The 21,493-nt window shown below is 45.6% G+C and overlaps 1 protein-coding gene across 1 annotated transcript; it reads left to right on the top strand.

Moving 5' to 3' along the window:
- Positions 1–4,253: 4,253 nt before the first annotated feature.
- On the top strand, positions 4,254–8,290 carry LOC125514033 (anaphase-promoting complex subunit 8). Its single transcript, XM_048679279.1, has 4 exons — positions 4,254–4,447; positions 4,522–4,891; positions 5,915–7,165; positions 7,498–8,290. The coding sequence occupies exons 1-4, from the start codon at positions 4,359–4,361 to the stop codon at positions 7,585–7,587; spliced, it is 1,800 nt and encodes a 599-aa protein (XP_048535236.1). The 5' UTR covers positions 4,254–4,358; the 3' UTR covers positions 7,588–8,290.
- Positions 8,291–21,493: the final 13,203 nt, after the last annotated feature.

The raw sequence follows: 21,493 nt of genomic DNA, 5'->3' as shown, positions 1-21,493 counted from the left end.
GATTGTGGGTTATCAAGATCAACATCAGGTTCAATTTCTACATCATTGTTATTGCTAGGTTGAGCATCAACATGAACATCATCATTAATATTATCACTAGGTTCATGTTCATTACCAGATTGTGTTTCAGCATCAGAAATAGAAATATCATTGGGATTCTCAGGTGTGTCAACAACAGGTTCACTAGAAGCATGCAAAGTCCTATCATTTTCATTTTTGTTCTTCTTGGAAGAACTAGGTGCATCAACATTAGTTCTATGAGAATCTTGCTCAATTCTCTTAGGGTGGCCCTCAGGATACAAAGGTTCCTGAGTCATTTACCCCCTCTAGTCACAACTCTAACAACATTTTCATTTTTCTTATTATCTAATTCATTGAGCAAATCATTCCGAGCTTTAAGTACTTGTTCTACTTGAGTGGTAACCATAGAAGCATGTTTACTAATAAGTTTAAGTTCACCTTTAACTCTAGACATGTAATCTCTCAAGTGTTCAATCATATAAGCATTACGTTTCAATTGTCTACCAACATAAGCATTGAAGTTTTCTTGTTTAACAATAAAATTATCAAACTCATCCAAGCATTGGCTAGCAGACTTAGTAGATGAGATTTCACCCTTATCAAATCTATAGAGAGAATTTACCTTTACTACCTGTGCCGGGTTATCAAGACCATGCATTTCTTCAATAGGTGGTAAATTCTTAACATCTTCGGCTTTAATACCTTTTTCTTTCATAGATTTCTTTGCCTCTTGCATATCTTCAGGACTGAGAAATAGAATACCCTTTTTCTTCAGAGTTGGCTTAGGAGTTGGTTCAGGAAGTGTCCAATCATTTTCATTACTCAACATATTATTCAATAGCAATTCAGCTTGATCAACAATTCTTTCCCTGAAAACACAACCAGCACAACTATCCATGTGGTCTCTGGAAGCATCGGTTAGTCCATTATAAAAGATATCAAGTATTTCATTTTTCTCGAGAGGATGATCAGTCAAAGCATTAATTAATCGGAGAAGCCTCCCCCAAGCTTGTGGGAGACTCTCTTATTCAATTTGCACAAAATTAAATATTTCCCTTGAGGCAACTTGTTTCTTATGAGCGGGGAAATATTTAGCAGAGAAGTAATAAATCATATCCTGGGGACTACGCACAACCAGGATCAAGAGAATTAAACCATGTTTTTGCATCACCCTTTAATGAGAACGGAAATAACTTAAGGATATAGTAGTAATGAATTTTCTCCTCATTAGTGAACAGGGTGGCTATATCATTCAATTTAGTAAGATGTGCCACAACAGTTTCAGATTCATAGCCATAAAAAGGATCAGATTCGACCAAATTAATTAACTCGGGGTCGACAGAGAAATCATAATCCTTATCGGAAATGCAAATAGGTGAAGTAGCAAAAGCAGGGTCATATTTCATTCTAGCATTCAAAGATTTTTCTTTCAGCTTAGCTAACAGTTTCTTAAGATCATATCTGTCATTGCAAGCTAAAAAGTCTCTAGCGGTTCTTCATCCATAACATAACCCTCAGGCACAACAGACAATTCATATCTAGGGGGAGAATCTTCATCATCATCAGAAGTACAGGGATCGCAACAGTTTTTGAGGGTAGAGTATTCAACCCAAATTTTTTGATTCGACACAAGGGGAGCCAAAGAATATTCTCAAGTATTAACAGTTGAGTTGTCAATTCAACCGCACCTGAAAGACTTAATATCTGCAGCAAAGTATTTAGTAGCAAAGTAATATGGAAGTAGCGGTAACGGTGGCAAAAGTAACAGTAGCAATTTTTGTAGTGATTGTAACAGTGGCAACGAAAAAGTAACTAAGCAAAGATCAATATGTGAAAAGCTTGTAGGCAATGGATCAGTGATGGATAATTATGTCGGATGCGATTCCTCATGCAATAGTTATAACATAGGGTGACACAGAACTAGCTCTAGTTCATCAATGTAATGTAGTCATGTATTCTGAATATAGTTATACGTGCTTATGGAAAAGAATTTGCATGACATCTTTTGTCCTACCCTCCTGTGGCAGCGGGGTCCTATTGGAAACTAAGGGATATTAAGGCCTCCTTTTAATAGAGTACCGGACCAAAGCATTAACACTTAGTGAATACATGAACTCCTCAAACTACGGTCATCACCGGGAGTGGTCCTGATTATTGTCACTTCGGGGTTACCGGATCATAACACATAGTATGTGACTATTGACTTGCAAAATAGGATCAAGAACTCACATATATTCATGAAAACATAATAGGTTCAGATCTGAAATCATGGCACTCGGGCCCTAGTGACAAGCATTAAGCATAGCGAAGTCATAGCAACATCAATCTCAGAACATAATGGATACTAGGGATCGGACCCTAACAAAACTAACTCGACTACATGATAAATCTCACCCAACCCATCACTGTCCAGCAAGCCTACGATGGAATTACTCACGCACGGTGGCGAGCATCATGAAATTGGCGATGGAGGAAGGTTGATGATGACGATGGCGACGGATTCCCCTCTCCGGAGCCCTGAACGGACTCCATATCAGCCCTCCCGAGAGAGATTAGGGTTTGGCGGCGGCTCCGTATCGTAAAACGCGATGAATCCTTCTCCTTGATTTTTTTCTCCCCGAACGTGAATATATAGAGTTGGAGTTGAGGTCGGTGGAGCCTCAGGGGGCCCACGAGACAGGGGGCGCACCCAAGGGGGGTGGGTGTGCCCCCACCCTCGTGGACAGGGTGTGGGCCCCCTGGTGTTGATTCTTTCGCCAGTATTTTTTATAAATTCCAAACATATTCTCCGTGAAGTTTCAAGTCATTCCAAGAACTTTTATTTCTGCACAAAAATAACACCATGGCAATTCTGCTGAAAACAGCGTCAGTACGAGTTAGTTCCATTCAAATCATGCAAGTTAGAGTCCAAAACAAGGTCAAAAGTGTTTGAAAAAGTAGATACGTTGGAGACATATCACCTCCCCCGGGGCACCCCCAGGTGCAGCTTTGGTCATCCTGGGTGTTTCGGTCCATAAAAAATCTCCAAAAAGTTTCGCGATGCTTGGACTCCGTTTGATATTGATTTCTTGCAATGTAAAAAACAAGCAAAAAACAACAACTAGCACTGGGCACTGGGTCAATAGGTTAGTCCCAAAAAATAATATCAAATTGCTATAAAATGATTGTAAAACATCCAAGAATAATAATATATCAGCATGAATATTTCATAAATACCAATGTATCACGATGTTCCAAATTAGCATCATCTTCTCTGTTATGAACATTCTGAACTTATAGGAGGCCCTTAATTAACTTCACTTGCACTCACAACATGTGAAGGAATGTCACAACAAAGAAAAACCAAAATGAGAACCACATACTATAGTAAGGTCAGTGTGAGAGGCCAAGTACGCAGTTTATCTTTGGAAGATACAATTTGATAATGGGGGCATGCTACAATGCATATGACATATTTGTAGGAAAAAAGGGAATACTCCAAATGCAACACAATATCACGAGAGGTGCAGATCCTATGTATACTATAGTTACAATTTGAAGCGTGCCATGATTAAGAAAAATGTAAACTGCAAAGGTATCAATGGTCTCAATGGTAAAAAATTCAAAAAGCTGTAAAAAGTCAAACCTTACACATTTAGTTTTGTTATTCATTTATGGGAGGCATCATTCAATGTTGTTTTGTGATTAATAAAGCTGATGTTCTTTGAAAAAAGGTATATGCTTGGACCGATTCTTCAGGATGAAAATCTATAATGTTACCTTTGGAGGTTGGGTCCGGTGACAGTGATTGAGCATCACTCCATTCATGAAGGCTTTGTTCTTGAAGAATCTTGTTATCCTTATGGTGTCATGAGATGAATGGTGCGGCCATGGTTGTAGTTTGTCAATCACATATTTGATTGCTTTAGTTTTTTTTATTCTTTCCCCCTCGCTTAGGCATAATTTGGTTTTATATGACTTTACTATTTGTCGGCGTGTTTTTTTCATGTCAGTGTTGGCTATCCTATTTATGTAGAGGCCGGGTGTGCACCCACTTTGTTTGTATCCATTCTATACTTCATTTTTAGCCAATAAAATCCACCTTTTGTAAAAAAAAACTTTTAAGGGGAAACTTTTTTAGGGGAAATGGCTAAAGATGATCTGACATGCCGTTGTTTCATCCACTCAGGCCCAACTAGCCACCTAGCCCAGCCCAACCAAAGATCTCCCTCAAATGCCAAAACTTCAGACCCGCCGCATCGCAAATTCTCCCCTCTCTCGTCGCAGTTTCAAAAAGTTTGCGCTCTCACTGCGCCGATCCGCTCCAAATTAGCCACCCCGCCTCCCCACACCGGCGTATGGCCGCCGCCAAGGAGAACTACCGCGTCGAGCTCCGAGCCGCCGCTCGCCAGCTCGGCGACCGTTGCCTCTACTCCGCCGCGAAATGGTACGCCGCCCGAAAATCCCGTAGGACTCCCGAAAGTCAAAACCCTAACCCTAACAGCCTTCTCCCATCTGCAGGGCCGCCGAGCTGCTCGTCGGCATCGAGCCGGACGCGACGCCGTCCCAGTCGGCGGCAATGGACACCCCGTCCTCCTCGGGCGCCGCCCCCGGCGGGCGGCTGCTGCATCTGCACCGCAGCGGCGGGTCCAGTTTCCGGCGCCGCATGCGATCGGGCGGCGGCGCCGCCTCCGAGGCTGGGACGCCGCTCGGCGGCGTCTCGTACGTGAGCACGCCCATCCCGGACGACGACGCGTTCGACGCAGGGGCCGACAAGTACCTGCTCGCGAAGACCTACTTCGACTGCCGGGAGTACCGGCGCGCCGCTCACGTGCTGCGCTCCCAGGTCGGGCGCAAGGCCGTGTTCCTGCGCTGCTACGCGCTCTACATGGTAAGACATGATACGTCCTGTTTATTCTTTCGAGCGGACTCGTGCCAGTGTGCAGATTTGGGGTAGGGCGTGTGCTGTTTGATGAAATGCTTCACTGGACCTGGTACATTAAAGGTCAGGCTTGGTTATTATTCTGAGTTTCCAATTGAGGAAATGGCATTTTGTAGGAAGTTTTGTGGGTGCTCGTTAGGGCTCCTTCTTGTGCAATTGGAGTAATAGAAGATTTACCTGGATTTTGGTGAAGACAATAAGTCAATAACTGGAATCCTCAATATTTGCTGTTATTGATGGTGAATTTTTTGGTGCTCTGTGGTCCTTTGTGCATAGTCTGATCATTAATATTGTTGGGCAATGGAACACTTCGTTGAAGAAGAGATGCTAGCAGTAGACTAGTAGGTGCTTCAGTTGTTTTGTCATGGTGTAATGAAGCTGGAATAAATTCTGTGGAGCCTCTGGTTTCTTATTTTTGCCTCGTTGATGAAAGTTCAGATTGCATGACCAGACATCCCAAAAATATCTACTCATTTCTTGTTCATATCTATTACTTTGTTCTTTTGTCTATCAAGTGGTTTTTTCTCTAGGTGTTTGGAAGATGATTGGCTAGCTCTTTGTATGTTAAGTACTCGTTGTGATGATAGATACTGTATATTTACATGCGCGACTTTTTTGTGATAATACAACGGTTCTTCCGTAAGGAAGCTCAGAAATTGCTTATGTAACATATTATTTGGCTTTCGTTTGCCAAATACGCATGGGATTTCAAATTGTAATGAGAAATGTGCTCCAGCATCATACTATGTGTCAGTGTTTTAGTAAGATTGCCTGCGACACACTGACTTTTTTATACTTTTGGCCTATGGAACGATGGGCCGCTGGCCATGTCCATTTAAGGCTGAGTTTTCTCCCCTCTTTTCTTGTAGCCTACTTTCCCTTGCAGAAACTGTCTGTTTTCTCCATATAGTTTAATCAGCATTTTATTATTTGATATGCCTGATGAACATTGTTATTTGCTCTGCAATTTAGGCTGGAGAGAAGCGAAAAGAGGAAGAGACAATAGAGCTTGAAGGATCTTTGGGGAAGAGCAACGTTGTTAATCAGGAACTTGTTGCATTGGAGAGAGAGCTCTCAACACATCGCAGAACTGGTGCTATTGATTCCTTTGGTCTGTACTTGTATGGCATTGTTCTACGCGATAAAGGCTGTGAAGGTCTGGCTAGAACAGTTCTGGTAGAATCTGTCAATAGCTACCCTTGGAACTGGTGTGCTTGGTTAGAGATACAGTCTTTGTGCACTAGCAGTGACATTCTGAACAACTTAAATCTGAAGAATCACTGGATGAAAGATTTTTTCATCGCTAGTGCACATCTGGAATTAAAGATGCATGAAGAAGCTTTGAAAAGATATGAGCGCTTGATGGGGGTCTTCCGTTGCAGCGACTACATTCAGGCTCAAATAGCAACCGTTCAGTATAGTATGAGGGACCTGGATGAAGCTGACATGATTTTTGAAGAACTCCTCAGAACTGATCCTTTTCGTGTGGATTCTATGGATATTTACTCAAATTTATTGTATGCAAAAGAAAGCTTGACTGCTTTGAGCTTCCTTGCTCACAGGGTGTTTCTGACAGATAAATATCGCCCTGAATCTTGCTGCATAATTGCAAATTACTACAGTTTGAAGGGGCAGCATGAGAAGTCAGTTTTGTATTTCCAAAGGGCGCTGAAGCTTAACCGCAAGTACCTCTCAGCTTGGACTCTCATGGGACATGAGTTTGTTGAGCTAAAAAATACGCCTGCTGCAATTGATGCCTACAGAAGAGCTGTTGATATAAATCCTAGAGATTACCGTGCTTGGTATGGTCTTGGTCAGATCTATGAGATGATGGGAATGCCATTTTATGCACTATACTATTTCCGAAAATCATCCCACCTGCAACCTAACGATGCACGCCTTTGGATTGCTATGGCTCAGTGCTATGAGAGTGATCCGCTTCAAATGATTGAAGAAGCTATCAAGTGCTATGAGAGGGCTGCAAATACTAACGACACTGAAGGAATAGCACTTCACCAATTGGCAAAGTTGCACAGTATGCTTGGGCAAGCTGAGGAGGCTGCATTTTACTACAAGAAGGATTTAGATAGAATGGAAGTTGAGGAAAGGCAGGGCCAGAATTTTGTTGAAGCCTTGCTTTTTCTTGCGAAGCATTGCAAGAGCATGGGCAGGTTTGAGGAAGCAGAACACTATTGCACAAGACTCTTGGATTACACTGGCCCAGTAAGTCATTTGTACACTTTGCTTCAGCCTAATTGAAAAGAAAAACAGATAAAAGGAAACAAAATGGTGAAATCTTGAGATCGGCATTAGCAAATGAGTTAACGAAGGATCATGTTAGTGTGCAAATATGCAATTGAAACCAACTTCAACCTAATTAGGCTGCACCCGCTTTAGTTTGTTTTATTAACATAGTGCATATTTGCTCAGATCGCACTTGAGTGCATCGTTTGCTAGTGAAAAATAGAATATCATCATATATCACCAATATATGCTTGCTGTGTTTTCCTATTGATTCTGATTTGGTACAATTGTATCGTGTTTAATATTTGCAGGAAAAAGAGACTGCAAAAAGTATGTTACAAGGGTTAAAACGAGCACAGTCTGGATTTCCACCGATGGATATCGATCATTTTGCGTTGTAAATTTGACCTCCAGATAAGCTATTTGCTTGGGGAACTTGGACAAAGAGTGTAAATGCACAAGAGAGTAGTGTCACTTGCTTCTTTATTTATCTCCATCTTACATGCAGAGAGGGACAATACATTTGGTTTCCAGAGAAGGCTAAAAAACAGAGTATCTATGGACAAGGGGAGTTGTTCACCCCACTCCAGGGGCAAGGGACTGCTAGCAAGGGCCGCCCACCTGATGAAATTGGTGTTTCGAACATCTCCAGCCGAGGATCAAGTCCCAGGTTTCCTTCACAATGTGACGGTTATCGTCTGCAGCCTCGCCAGACGACTCCAAAGGGCTGGAGACGATGACCTTGTGCGCATGATGCTCGCCTTCAGCTGCTGGAGGTTGTCAAGTAGGAGAACTAGGCGCCTGCATGGCGTGAAGATGCGCGTCACCGGGAGGATCCAGATCCCCAATTCTAGAAGTGTCAGCATTGTTGGCTGATCTCTGCTTGGCCTCTGAAATTCTATGGCTTTTCTTCACTGGACTGCTTTGCTTTGCTTTGCTTTGTGTTGCCTCCCCCGCAGTTGCCTGCCTATATAAGCCAGGCATCTCTGGAGGACTCGCTTTGTCTGGATTCCGGGTGCATATAATTATTGTTTATCTTCACAGTAGCTGCGGTGCACTATTACTATATTTATAATAAATTCTTCTGCACGAAGCATGTTATCCCTTTGCCTTTGCATGTGTTGATGTTTCGTAGGCCCTGCCTTTTGTGACCGTTGGCACTTGGCAGGGATTTGTTATTTTGCAATAATGCGTGATGCGACTTCAGCTTTAATTTTTCATATTAGTACTAATGCGTGCAAAAACAAATCATTGGCCTGCAAAGATTCTGCCATTTCCCGGTTTAATTATTATCATCTGAGTGGCGCTCACGTTTTCCCCTTTCCCTTTATACTAGTGGCTGTGATGTTACTAGTTTTCTTTTGTTCTGCGGGGCACACCAGTGTTGATCATTGAGCTGTTCATCATTTTGTTTTGGATATCCGTGGCAGCGGTGTCCCGTCACAGCACTGTGATATGATGCGATAAGAGTACCGAATAGTGAGATGCACTGTTGTTGGATGTATCCTCGCTGCGATGCTTTGCCCTATGTAGGATGTAGCTGTGCATGGTTCAACCGTAACACATGATTTTCCTTTCCCCATCTATTAACGCCGTTGCTTCTATTTCTTGGATATCCGTTGCTTGAAGCAACGAGGCGATGACGCAGTTTCATCATTACTCGAGTTTCACCATTCCTTGACGCATGGGGTTTGCCCGACGAGCCGAGGCAAGCAAAAGCAACCGTCCCCTGTTTGTCGGTAGGTCAACGACTGGTCTCCATTAAGGAACGCAGTGCACGCAAACAACGACGAATATGCTCTTAATTATTGTTAAATTAATTAATTAAATTATCCGTGCAAACTGGTGGTCGTAAAGAAGAATTTGGTGCTGTGGCATTTCCGGATCCCAAGAGTCGGCACAAGCAAAGAGTGCCAGAGGGGACACACAAGCAGGGGGCACACGTTTCGCATGTCAAACATCGCAATGATCACTGAAAGTCAGAGGGGACACAAGTTCCGAATGTCAAACACCTGAGTGATCATCGAAGGTGGACTTTCATTTTAGTTTTCAAGGTAATTATTTTTTTTGTTTTCGAATTGAGGAGGATACCTCCCGACTTCATTCATGCAAAGGATATCATCATCCTTCATGTCTAAACGTTTGCTACGTAAACGTAAATTGGCAAAACCCGAAACAAGAACATGGCTACAGGGAACAGTTGTGTAAAAACTGGGGGCGCAGGCTCGCAGCGTCCTCGATGCAGGGATAGAATCCTCAATACCATGGGCGCCCGTCCACTATTCCCGCAAAAAAATCTTGCCCGTCACATGCTGCAGTAGTTGGGCAGCAGCGCGCATAGCTCAAAGGAGCTACTTGAGCTATGACACTAGGAGGATCTACATTTCCAAATAGCCCATTTACAAGGAAACAGTTGTTTATTCCCACAGCTCTTGTACAGAGTTCAAGTTCATTATAATATGAAAAGCACAGCCGTTATTCCCACAACCCTTGGGCATTTTTTTTACAAAGAAAAGACACCTAAAGAGTATCTTAGGTCTGATAATTATATACTCCCTGCCTTTCATAATGTAGTGCATATATATTTTCTAAAAAATTAAAACTTCATATACTTTGGCCGAGTTTCTGAAGAAAAACATTTACATCTAGAACACCAATCATGTATCATTTAAATTCATTATAAGAAATAGTTTCATATTTCATATATTTGGTGTCGCGGATATAAATAGTTTTTCCTATGAACTTGGTCAAAGATTGTATAATTTGATATTGCAAAATATATGTACACATTATATTATGGAACGGAGGGAGTATATAAAAAATAGCCAATGCAATGGAAAGACAACTGGTCACAGAACGGTCAGTAAAGATCAAAATTATATTGAAAATCATACTAGTCTTCTTCTTTCTTCAATTATACGCCACCCGCCGAAGATTGAAAATCGCACCAAGTCAACAACAAAGAAAAGGGACATCTGCAAACGTCCTCGCAATACCAGGCATTACTCGCCCCATGAGACGAGATCTAGAAATCGCCGAACAGGCATCGGTTGAAGCATCATCCTACGTAGTATAGGCTTTGCAATCCATCATCATCGGTCCAGGGAGTTAGAGAAATCAGATCATGCCACAGAATCACACGGAAAAAGATGTCGAAGTCACCTCACCAATAGTCATGCAATGGCTCTCCTTAATAGACCGCCAATATATGAAGAGAGCCAACAGACATGGGGACACAAACTCTCATAGGCCATTCATCAGCGTCGGATTGGATGTCGTCGAGGCATGAGGAGACCTTATTCCAATAGGCCACAGTCGCCACCACCTCATCGATGTCGTCAGGGAAATAAACCCAAGCAAAAGAAAAAAAACATATAGGTCTCCAGTCCTCTTGCCTCCGGTGAGGCCACCAGACGAAGGAAATGAGGGGACCAAGGCGGCATGGAGAAGATGTTAGAATATTAAACAATTCTGCGATTAATTGCAGTAAGTAATTCATGACTATAACAATAATTAGCATGCAAGAGTCTAGCATACTAGATGAACAGAAAAACATGCACAATGACAACCATAATTATAGGCATGAACATATCACAACACACATATTGTTCGTTAGTAGTCATAGCTCCTAGAGTGATGTTGTTGACGACGTTGTTGGTGAAGACCGAATTAAGTAGATTACGTTGGAGATGTTAGCACATGACGCTGCCCGACTTGAATGGAAGGCGATCCGTGGTGACAAGCTTGAGTAGTCGCGCAAAGCTCTTTCCAAAAAACCAATTCGTCCTCTCCTAGTGTAAGATCACAATGACAGATGATTTTGGAGACTTTCTCTCCTGCACGTCGGTGCACGCCGGTGTTCGGGATGGAGTAGACTACGGTGGCAGCGCAAGTTGCGAGATGAGGCAAAACCCTAGCTTGTTTCAGTGTGTCTTTGCCCACGGCCGATAAGCAGTATATATAGGAGGACCAAGACGGTATCGTGTCGAGACCCTGATCTCAAACCGAGTTGGTTTCCAAGTCTTGAATCTATTGAACAAGTAAACATCAACCTGTTTGTCAAGATATAAAAAAAGCCGCGCTCCTACAAGACCACGAACTGGATTTCGACGGACCATTCACATGCATGTCACACGCCTACCTCCATTGCCCTGGCCTCGGCCCGAGCCCGAGCCAGGCTAGACGCGGCGAGCGCGCGTGTGGTCTTCTTTTTCTATCCTCAAGACACCACTTACTGGAGTGGAGAGAACCCACAATATAAAGAGGTCTCACATCTCATCAACTTTCAGGGTGGGGCGAAACTTTAGACCCTCCACTTTTCATCTTATGAATGAACTTTTGAATTTTTCTTTTGGGAATTTAAGAAAATTACATGGGCCAAGCCCATTATTCTAACACCCCCCAGATCTAAAATGTACATTTAGAGATTTTCCCGATTTCGCTTCTTGTTTAATATGCTAGTGTTCCAATAAAGACTTTTAAGTTGAACTTATACGTAGAGCTTTAAGTTACACCCATTTACAACTTCACAATGGACTATGTCTTGAATTACGAGTTTTGTGCAACACGTTTCACTCTAAGTCATAACTAGTATATGGCTGCTAGTAGCCTACCCCGCGGGTGGAGCATATACATCATACTCTCTGGTCTCTTCGAGAGCTTACTAGAGAACACCAAGTCTCATAGACTGCAACGTCTAACATTCGGGGCTCATATATGTGTTTTCTTTCAAGAATGCTCTGTAGGGCAGCATCTTGCTACATATATCCAACAAAAACACATTATATCATGTTGTCAACATGCCTTATAGTTCTTAGAGTTTTGCACCTTCACATAGAGAGGGTTATCGGTTACTCTCCTCCGTTAACCAATAGCTTTTTCTTCCCAGTATCTAATTCACGGGATCTTCGATCACAATGGTTGTTTACTACTATGGAGTAACTTATATGGGTCTCATACCCATCTCCCTCGATGCATTGTGTATCACATTTCATGGTAGTCCCTTTGTAAAGGGATCTGTGATTTTGTTTGTTTGTTTGAATATACGTAACAGTTATTACTCCGAAGTTTCTCAATTTCTAGACAGACTTCAAATGTTTGTTCACGTGCCTGGATGACTTTGCAGTATCCTTAGAATTCTTCACTTTAACAACAACTGTTTGATTGTCACAATTCATAAGAATACCCGACACTGGTTTTTCGACCACATGCAAGTCCATCAAGAGCTCATCCAGCCACTCTGCTTCAATAGTGCTTGTGTGTAAAGAAGTGAGTTTTGCTTCCATGGTTGTCCTCATCAAAATTGTCTGCTTACATGACCTCCATGATACTATGCCACCTCCATGAGTAAATACATCAACATCAGAAATCCAGTTAGAATCACTATATCCTTCAAGCACAACATTGTACCTTGAATAGTGAATTACATAACTCATCACTACTCTTAGATAACACAAGACCTTATCAAGTGCATGCCAGTGATCATCACCCGGGTTTCACATGAACCTTCTCAGTTTGCTCACACCAAAAGAGATATCTAGCCTTGTTGTGCTAGCTAAGTACATGAGTGAACCGACAAATTGAGAGTATCTCAATTGAGATCTTGTTTCTTTTGTGTTCCACAAGTATAGGGGAACATGATAGTCTTTGAGGGTAGTATTTCACCCAAATTTATTAATTCGACACAAAGGGAGCCAAAGAATATTGTTAGCCTCGTCACGAGCTGGCACAGGCGCTCCACGCGGCGGCCCGCGCAACCGCGCGTCGTGCCGGAGCTCAGCATTGTCTTCGCGTAGCGGGGGAGGCGGAGGCGCGCAGTGTGCCACGTCGCCCGCGCGAGACGTCGGGGGACGGAGCGAGTGGGAGGGGGCTAGGACCTCGCTCGCGGGGTTGACGAGCTCAGCGATGCGGGCCAGCCAGGCGTCATAGCCTTCATTGGCGGGACGGTAGTGCAACAGCTCGCGCGCCATGAGCAGCGCAGCCTACGCATTTGCCAGCCTGCGACGAGCATGAGAAGATGAAGCAGTGGCCGATGTGAGCTAAGGCGTAGTGGTGCGGCCGTGTGATACGTCTCCATCATATTTACTTTTCCAAACTCTTTTGCCCTTGTTTTGGACTCTAACTTGCATTATTTTAATGGAACTAACCGCACTGGCGCTGTTTTCAGCAGAATTATCATGGTGTTATTTTTGTGCAGAAAAAAGTTCTCGGAATGACGTGAAACTTTATAGAGACCATTTTTGGAATAAATAAAAAATATTGGCAAAATAATCGACTGAATGGGGCCCACACCCTGTCCACAAGGGTGGAGGGCGTGCCCTCTGTCATTATGGGCCCCACATATCTCCACCGACCTCAACTCCAACTCCATATATTCACGTTTGGGGAGAAAAAAAATCAAAGAGAAGGATTCATTGCGTTTTACGAGACGGAGCTGCCGCCACCTCTTATTCTTCCTTGGGAGGGCAGATCTGGAGTTCGTTTTGGGCTCCAGAGAGGGGAAATCGTCGCCATCGTCATCGTCAACCATCCTCCATCACCAATTTCATGATGCTAACCGCCGTGCATGAGTAATCCCATCGTAGGCTTGCTGGACGGTGATGGGTTGGATGAGATCTACCATGTAATCGAGTTAGTTTTGTTAGGGTTTGATGCCTAATATCCACTATGTTCTAAGATTGATGTTGCTATGACTTTGCTATGCCTAATGCTTGTCACTAGGGCCCGAGCGCCATGATTTCATATCTGAACCTATTATGTTTTCATGAATATATTTGTGTTCTTGATCCTATCTTGCAAGTTATAGTCACCTACTACATGTTATGATCCGGCAACCCCGGAGTGACAATAGCCGGGACACTTCTCGGTGATGACCGTAGTTTGAGGAGTTCATGTATTCATTAAGTGCTAATGCTTTGGTCTGGTACTCTATTAAAAGGAGGCCTTAATATCCCTTAGTTTCCAATAGGACCCTGATGCCACGGGAGGGTAGGACAAAAGATGTCATGCAAGTTCTTTTCCATAAGCATGTATGACTATATTCGGAATACATGCCTACATTATATTGATGAATTGGAGCTAGTTCTGTGTCACCCTATGTTATAACTGTTGCATGATGAATGCCATCCGATATAATTATCCATCATTGATCCATTTCCTACGAGCTCGTTTCATATTGATCTTTGCTTCGTTACTTTTCTATTGCCACTGTTACGATTGCTACAAAACCGCTACTGTTACTTTTGCCACCGTTACCGCTACTTCGATACTACTTTGCTACTAAATACTTTGCTGCAGATATTAAGTCTTTCAGGTGTGGTTGAATTGACAACTCAGCTGCTAATACTTGAGAATATTCTTTGGCTCCCCTTGTGTCGAATCAATAAATTTGGGTTGAATACTCTACCCTCAAAAACTGTTGCGATCCCCTATACTTGTGGGTTATCAAGACCTTTTTCTGGCGCCGTTGCCGGGGAGCATAGCTCTATTCTCTGAGTCAGTTGGGATTTATATCTGTTGATCACTATGAGGAATTTGAAAGATTAAATAACTAAGATTTTCCCTCAACTACGAGGGGAGGTAAGGAACTGCCATCCAGCTCTGCACTTGATTCTCCTTCTGTTTTGAGTAAACTTGCAACACCTACACCTGCTATTGATTCTGATATGTCGCATGTTATTGATGATGCCACTTCTTCTATGCATGATGCTTATGATGAAACTACTTCCCTGCTTATGACAAAAATGACACAGGGTACAGGGGAAGGACAAGGTTTCATACGGGCGCCCATGCCCGTTCGAGCAGTCGTTTAAGTTCTCCCCATGAAGCGTTTGCCAACAAAACAAAAGATGACCATTCAAACGACCGTACGTGCCTGTTTGAGCGGTCGCATGATCGTCCCCGTAACAGGTAATAAAAAAGACAAAAAGGTCTCGGCGACAGGCCAAACGACCAGCCATACGAGTGCTTCTGCTCGTATGGAAGGTCGTCCTTTAGTCTGTTTTTGCAATTTCTTCCCGGTTTTGTTTCAATTTCTTTCTAACTAACTCTATATCTTTCATCTCATGATTACCTGGAAACCTGAAAGCACAAGTGCTCTGTGACGCCCCCGATTCAATCGTGCACTAATCATACACGCAAACATGTACGATCAAGATCAGGGACTCACGGGAAGATATCACAACACTACTCTACAAATAAAATAAGTCATACAAGCATCATATTACAAGCCAGGGGCCTCGAGGGCTCGAATACAAGAGCTCGATCATAGACGAGTCAGCGGAAGCAACAATATCTAAGTACAGACATAAGTAAACAAGTTTGCCTTAAGAAGGCTAGCACAAACTGGGATACAGATCAAAAGAGGCGCAGGCCTCCTGCCTGGGATCCTCCTAAACTACTCCTGGTCGTCAGCGGGCTGCACGTAGTAGTAGGCACCTCAAGTGTAGTAGGAGTCGTCATCGACGATGGTGTCTGGCTCCTGGGCTCCATCGTCTGGTCGCAGCAATCGAGTATAGAAAGGGGAAAAAGAGGGAGAAAAGCAACCGTGAGTACTCATCCAAAGTACTCACAAGCAAGGAGCTACACTACATATTTATTCATTGGTATCAAAGGGAAAAGGGGTATCATATGTGGACTGAACTGCAGAATGCCGGAATAAGAGGGGGATAGCTAGTCCTATCGAAGACTACGCTTCTGGTAACCTCCATCTTGCAGCAGAAGAAGAGGGTAGATGGTAAGTTCACCAAGTAACATCAGATAGCATAATCCTAACCGATGATCCTCCCCTCGTCGCCCTATGAGAGAGCGATCACCGGTTGTATCTGGCACTTGGAAGGGTGTGTTTTATTAAGTATCCAGTTCTAGTTGTCATAAGGTCAAGGTACAACTCCAAGTCGTCCTGTTACCGAAGATCACGGCTATTCGAATAGATTAACTTCCCTGCAGGGGTGCACCACATTTCCCAACACGCTCGATCCCCTTTGGCCGGACACACTTTTCTGGGTCATGTTCGGCCTCGAAAGATCAACACGTCGCAACCCTACCTAGGCACAACAGAGAGGTCAGCACGCCGGTCTAAATCCTATGGCGCAGGGGTCTGGGCCCATCGCCCGTTGCACACCTGCACGTTGCGAACGCGACTGTCGGTGTCAAAACCGGCGGATCTCGGGTAGGGGGTCCCGAACTGTGCATCTAAGGCGGATGGTAACAGGAGGTAGGGGACACGATGTTTTACCCAGGTTCGGGCCCTCTTGATGGAGGTAAAACCCTACGTCCTGCTTGATTATTCTTAATAATATGAGTAGTACAAGAGTTGATCTACCACAAGATCGGAGAGGCTAAACCCTAGAAGCTAGCCTATGGTATGATTGTATGTTGTCCTACAGACTAAAACCCTTTGGTTTATATAGACACCGGAGGGGGCTAGGGTTACACAAGGTTGGTTACAAAGGAGGAGATATACATATCCGTATTGCCTAGCTTGCCTTCCATGCCAAGTAGAGTCCCATCCGGACACGGGACGAAGTCTTCAATCTTATGCCTTCATAGTCCAACAGTCCGACCAGAGGATATAGTCCGGCTGTCCGGAGACCCCCTAATCCAGGACTCCCTCAGTAGCCCCTGAACCAGGCTTCAATGACGATGAGTCCGGCGCGCAGTGTTGTCTTCGGCATTGCAAGGTGGGTTCCTCCTCCGAATACACCACAGAAGAGTTTGAATACAAGGATAGTGTCCGACCCTGCAAAATAAATTCCACATACCACCGTAGAGAGAATAATATTTCCACAAATCCAATCTGCTGACACGTTTTGGCAGCATGACATCATGCCATGGTCCGGTAATTATTTGAACCGTTTTTCTTTAACCAGCCCCGCACATAACGCGAGACGGTTTCTTGACACGTCTTGTCAAGGCAGAGATCATGTTCCCCTTATTACGGGATTCTCATCAATACGGACGTGGGTAACCCAACCGCGCCATCAATTACGGTGCTTGGGGGATAAGCGAGTTTTACCAGGCTAGTGGGGGCGCATAGTTTAGTCCGCCCTTATAAAGGGATAAGATCTCACCTTTTTCTACCCACACCTTCTTCCTCCTTGCTCATCCATTCTCGCGCACTCAAGCTCCAACGCCCAAGTCCGCATCCTCCTCCTCAACTCTCTCCAAACATGTCCGGAGCGGGAGGCAAGTGGATGGCCTCCTCCGTCATGGAGGGGCACATCAAAAAGTTGTGTGGAGCCGGATACTTAGCCGCGGACATCGCGCACCGGCTGCCAGCCACGGGGCAGGTCGTCCCTACCCCGGAACCTCACGAAAGGGTGGTTTTCCTCCCCCACTTCGTCCGCGGATTGGGGTTTCCTCTCCATCTATTCGTCCGCGGCCTCATGTTCTACTACGGGCTGGACTTTCATGATCTAGCCCCGAATTTCATCCTCAACATCTCGGCGTTCATCGTTGTGTGCGAGGCTTTCCTCCGCATCCGGCCCCACTTCGGCCTATGGCTGAAGACCTTCAATATCAAGCCGAAGGTTGTAGGCGGTCAACAAGCGGAATGCGGCGGAGCCATGGTGGGCAAAATGCCCAACGTTGCATGGCTCGAGGGCTCCTTCGTGGAGATCGTAAAGGGGTGGCAATCGGGGTGGTTCTACATCATCGAGCCGCGTGACACCAACTGGGCGGCGGCCCCCAAATTTCGATCCGGAATCCCCACGCGACTCACTTCCTGGAAGGAGAAGGGCCTGTCCTGGGGTTCATCGGTGGAGCTGGACGGACTCCAGAAGTGTATCCGGAACATGACAAGCAAGAAACTTAAGCTTGTCAACATAGTCCAGGTCATGCTCTTCTGCCGGATCCTCCCGTGTCAACAACGGGATTTCAACTTATGGGAGTTTGACCCGGTCCGGCACCAGACTCTAAGCGAGCTCTTCAACACGACGCACAAAGACGTCTGGAGGGTGCTGTTCAAGGGCACCGAGGTCCCTCCCTCTCTCACCGAGGATCGCGGGCTAAGCGTGAAGCGCCCTGCGAATCCGGTAAGTTCTGTACATCTGGTAGGATATTTATTTCCCATAGCTTAACCATGTGCGGGGTCTGAGCTCCCATGCCTTTAACAGGATTGGGTGGAGGCATCAGAGCAGATTGACTGTCCGCCCCCCTTGCCCGAAGACACCGCGGACGCTCTCCTGACGGAGATGCTGACTCCAGCTCCTTATAAGGTGCCGGAGAAGACCAAGAAGAAGGCCAAGGGAACCCGAAAGAGTTCCCGACGCCAGGTGGTATCAGACATCGTCCGATAACTCCGCGACGCACTCCTCCCATGAAGACGAGGAGGAAGATGAAGATGCTCCCCTCCAGCTGGGGGAGACAAGGAAAGGAAGGCCGCCCCGACCGGGGAGGCCGAAGGGTCCAAGAAGGGAAGGACTCTTCTTCCGGACTGCTCCACCACCGCCGCCGAAGGTGAAGACGAGTGGCTGCTTAGGGCCAAGCCCCTGGCGAAGTCGTAAGTATTCGGATACCAGAGTAACTCATAGCATACCTTTGTCGCACTGCTTCTCCTAATGCCGAATATGATTATGCAGACCGCCCCAAGCCCGTATCGACGTATCCTCGTTGGACGGCTCCTTGGATTCGTCGGATATGGATAGCGATCCACTTTCGACCGCCTCTCCCTTTGCCCTATGGACAATGCCGAGGTATTGTCTCAAGGGGTACCGAGCCGGGGGGAGACAGTCCCGGAGGTGCCTCAGGGCGACCTTTCGGACTCCAGGAGCAAAGGGAGCAAGGCTCCCGGGGGCTCCAAGTTCGGCTCTCAGCCGAATACCACGCCGGAACCTCCAGTGGTTCCGGACTCGGGCAGGCGCCCCCCTTCCAAAATGGGTAAGACGCCCGTGCCGGTGACCTCTGTCCATCCAGAGGCACCGGACAACCTGCTGGGAGCGCTTCGCGGTGCTTCCATCGACGAAGAGCACCACACTATTATGAGTGCGGTGATCAAGAAGGTTCAGTCCGCCAAGAGCGGACTGACTGAAGCCTGTGCCAGCCTTCTAACAGGCTTTGAGGTAAGTATTTAAAATATAGGGAAAATATTACCGCATAGACAGTAGTCCCTGATGCTCTGTTTGGTGTTCACAAAGAAAAGCCGAATAGAGGATCAAATAATATCCGCAGGAGTCTAATATAAGTATGTCTATATGCGTATGCAGTCTTCGCTGCTGACCTCTGCCGCACTGACTGCGGAGGTCGCCGCACTGAAGCAGGACCTCGAGGGGTCCGAGAAAGAGCTCGGCCTTGCCAAGAGGCTGCTCGAGGAGAACAAAGGTAAGTAATACCTCGTATATATACACACAAAAAAGATGCGATTGCAAAATGACAGGATCATCATGAATTTGCCAGGGGCCACGACCGAAGTGGCGACCCTGAAGCAAGCGCTATCCGAGGCCGAAAACAAAGCGGCCCAGGAGCGCACCGAGCGGGAAAAGCAAGAGGCACGGGTGGGCGAGGTGCAGCAAAAGCTCCAAGCTCTCGTGGCGAAGCACGAGGCGTTGTAGCTTGACTCGAAGATGCGAGAGTCTGAGATTGCCGCGGCCCTTGAGAGCGCAAAGAATGCCAAGGCTGAAGCCCAAAAGGCCCTCCAGGAGATTGAGGCGATGAGGAAGATAGCGACGGGTAAGGCATTCAATATGCAAAGCAAGCATGTGAAAGTAAATTACTTGTTACTTACCCGAGTCCGGAGCTCTCCAGGAGCATTCGTAGATTTTCCCCGCAGTGTGTCGGATGCCGCAAAGTTTTACCAGGCCGAGGAGGGAAGCTTGCCGGAGAAGCTGTTCTGGTCTCAGTATACTGGGACCGAACACCCGATGCCTATGAGCGACTAGCTGAAGCAACTGGTCGAGCTGCACAAGGCGGCCGAACAGGCGATGAAGGGCTTTATAGTCCGGATGTGGCCTGGCGACGCCCTTCCCAACAGCTACTTCGGCCTGGTGAGGCGGCTTGTGGATGCCTGCCCACGGCTGGAGGTCATCAAGCGGTCCGTTTGCATCGAGGGTGCACGCCGGGCTTTTGCCTGTGTGAAGGTGCACTGGGCCAAGATGGACGCCGAGAAGCTGGTGAAGGAGGGGCCGCCGCAGGGCAAGGAGCATCGCCACCCCAAGATGTATTATGAGGGTGTCCTGAAGGGTGCCTGTCTTGTAGCGGACGAGTGTGCGAAAGATGTAATATTTGAATGAACTTGCTCGTGTGATCCTGTGGTATGAAAACTTGTTCATATGCGCTATGAAACGCTTGTTTGAATTTAAAATATTACCTTCTGTTCGGATGTTTATCAAATCTGAGAGACGGCCAGTCGTCGGCTTCTGCCCCCATGCCACGAGTGCTGGGGTGTTCGGGATAAACCTGAGCACTCTTGTTCCCACTTTTGGGTCCTTCGAGGGAGGTGCTCAACACAACGAACAAGGCAATCGGACTATAATGCTTTATCACTCTCACTTAGCCATAGAATTCTATAATTTTAAATTTTGGTGAAGCCCCTAGTATTCGGAAGGCCGAATTTGGGGCGCTATACACGCCTTAAGCCGGACAAAGCCGACTCCTCGCTCTAAGCGGCATAAGTCTTTAGGGACTCGAAACCTCTCGAATAGCGACCAGTCTCTCGCCTTATCATGAAAGTCAGTTTTAGCTTTCTCTACTGAGGTGCTTAGCCTAGCTGAACCAAGGCACAATTGCAGTAGTTCTCCTAGTGCTACCTTAGCCGATATAGCAGAACATAAGGTACCAAAACATGGGAGTCGGGCAAACCCAACTATTGACCCAAGACATGATTCGGAGCTGATGCATATAATGCTATAAGTTCGGGGTGCCGCACTGTCTAAAGTGTTCGGACTGCTCACGCCATATTATGGGGTATGCTTAAGCCCCTAGCGTATTGGACGTACCAGAGTGTACGGGTGCTGGATGTCATGAATGAACATATGTATATATAAAAAAAGAAGAATAAAGAATGCGATAATAGTCTAGTGCTATGCATTGTTTATTCAAAAAGGTGCGTTAAAGCAGAATGATACAAGTGGTGCGGTAAGCAAAAAGGAGGACTATTTGACATGTCCCCTCCAAGGGCAAGCTGGGGAATGGTATTTAGAGCGAGTATTTCACTCGTTGTCAGAGACCACCTGGGAGTTCCGTGGTGCGACGTAGCTTTCTGCCTCCATGGTTGCTGCATCATGTGTTCGGCAATCATACTGCCGGATAGGGTTTCTAGAGATTAAGGTCCTGAAAGAGAGAAAAATAACAAAGCGGGAAGCCCCTAGTGCG

This window comes from Triticum urartu, chromosome 6 (assembly GCF_003073215.2).
Source record: "Triticum urartu cultivar G1812 chromosome 6, Tu2.1, whole genome shotgun sequence".
Classification (NCBI taxonomy): Eukaryota; Viridiplantae; Streptophyta; class Magnoliopsida; order Poales; family Poaceae; genus Triticum; species Triticum urartu.
The sequence above is the reverse complement of the archived record's forward strand: the minus strand, read 5'-3'. Positions and strand labels throughout refer to the sequence as shown.

Excerpts from the sequence above, each read along its gene's own strand:
- LOC125514033 (XM_048679279.1), top strand. The coding sequence starts at position 4,359 with ATGGCCGCCGCCAAGGAGAACTACCGCGTCGAGCTCCGAGCCGCCGCT. Across the intron at positions 4,892-5,914 it reads GCTGCTACGCGCTCTACATG|GCTGGAGAGAAGCGAAAAGA; the intron begins GTAAGACATGAT and ends TCTGCAATTTAG. Across the intron at positions 7,166-7,497 it reads TCTTGGATTACACTGGCCCA|GAAAAAGAGACTGCAAAAAG; the intron begins GTAAGTCATTTG and ends TAATATTTGCAG.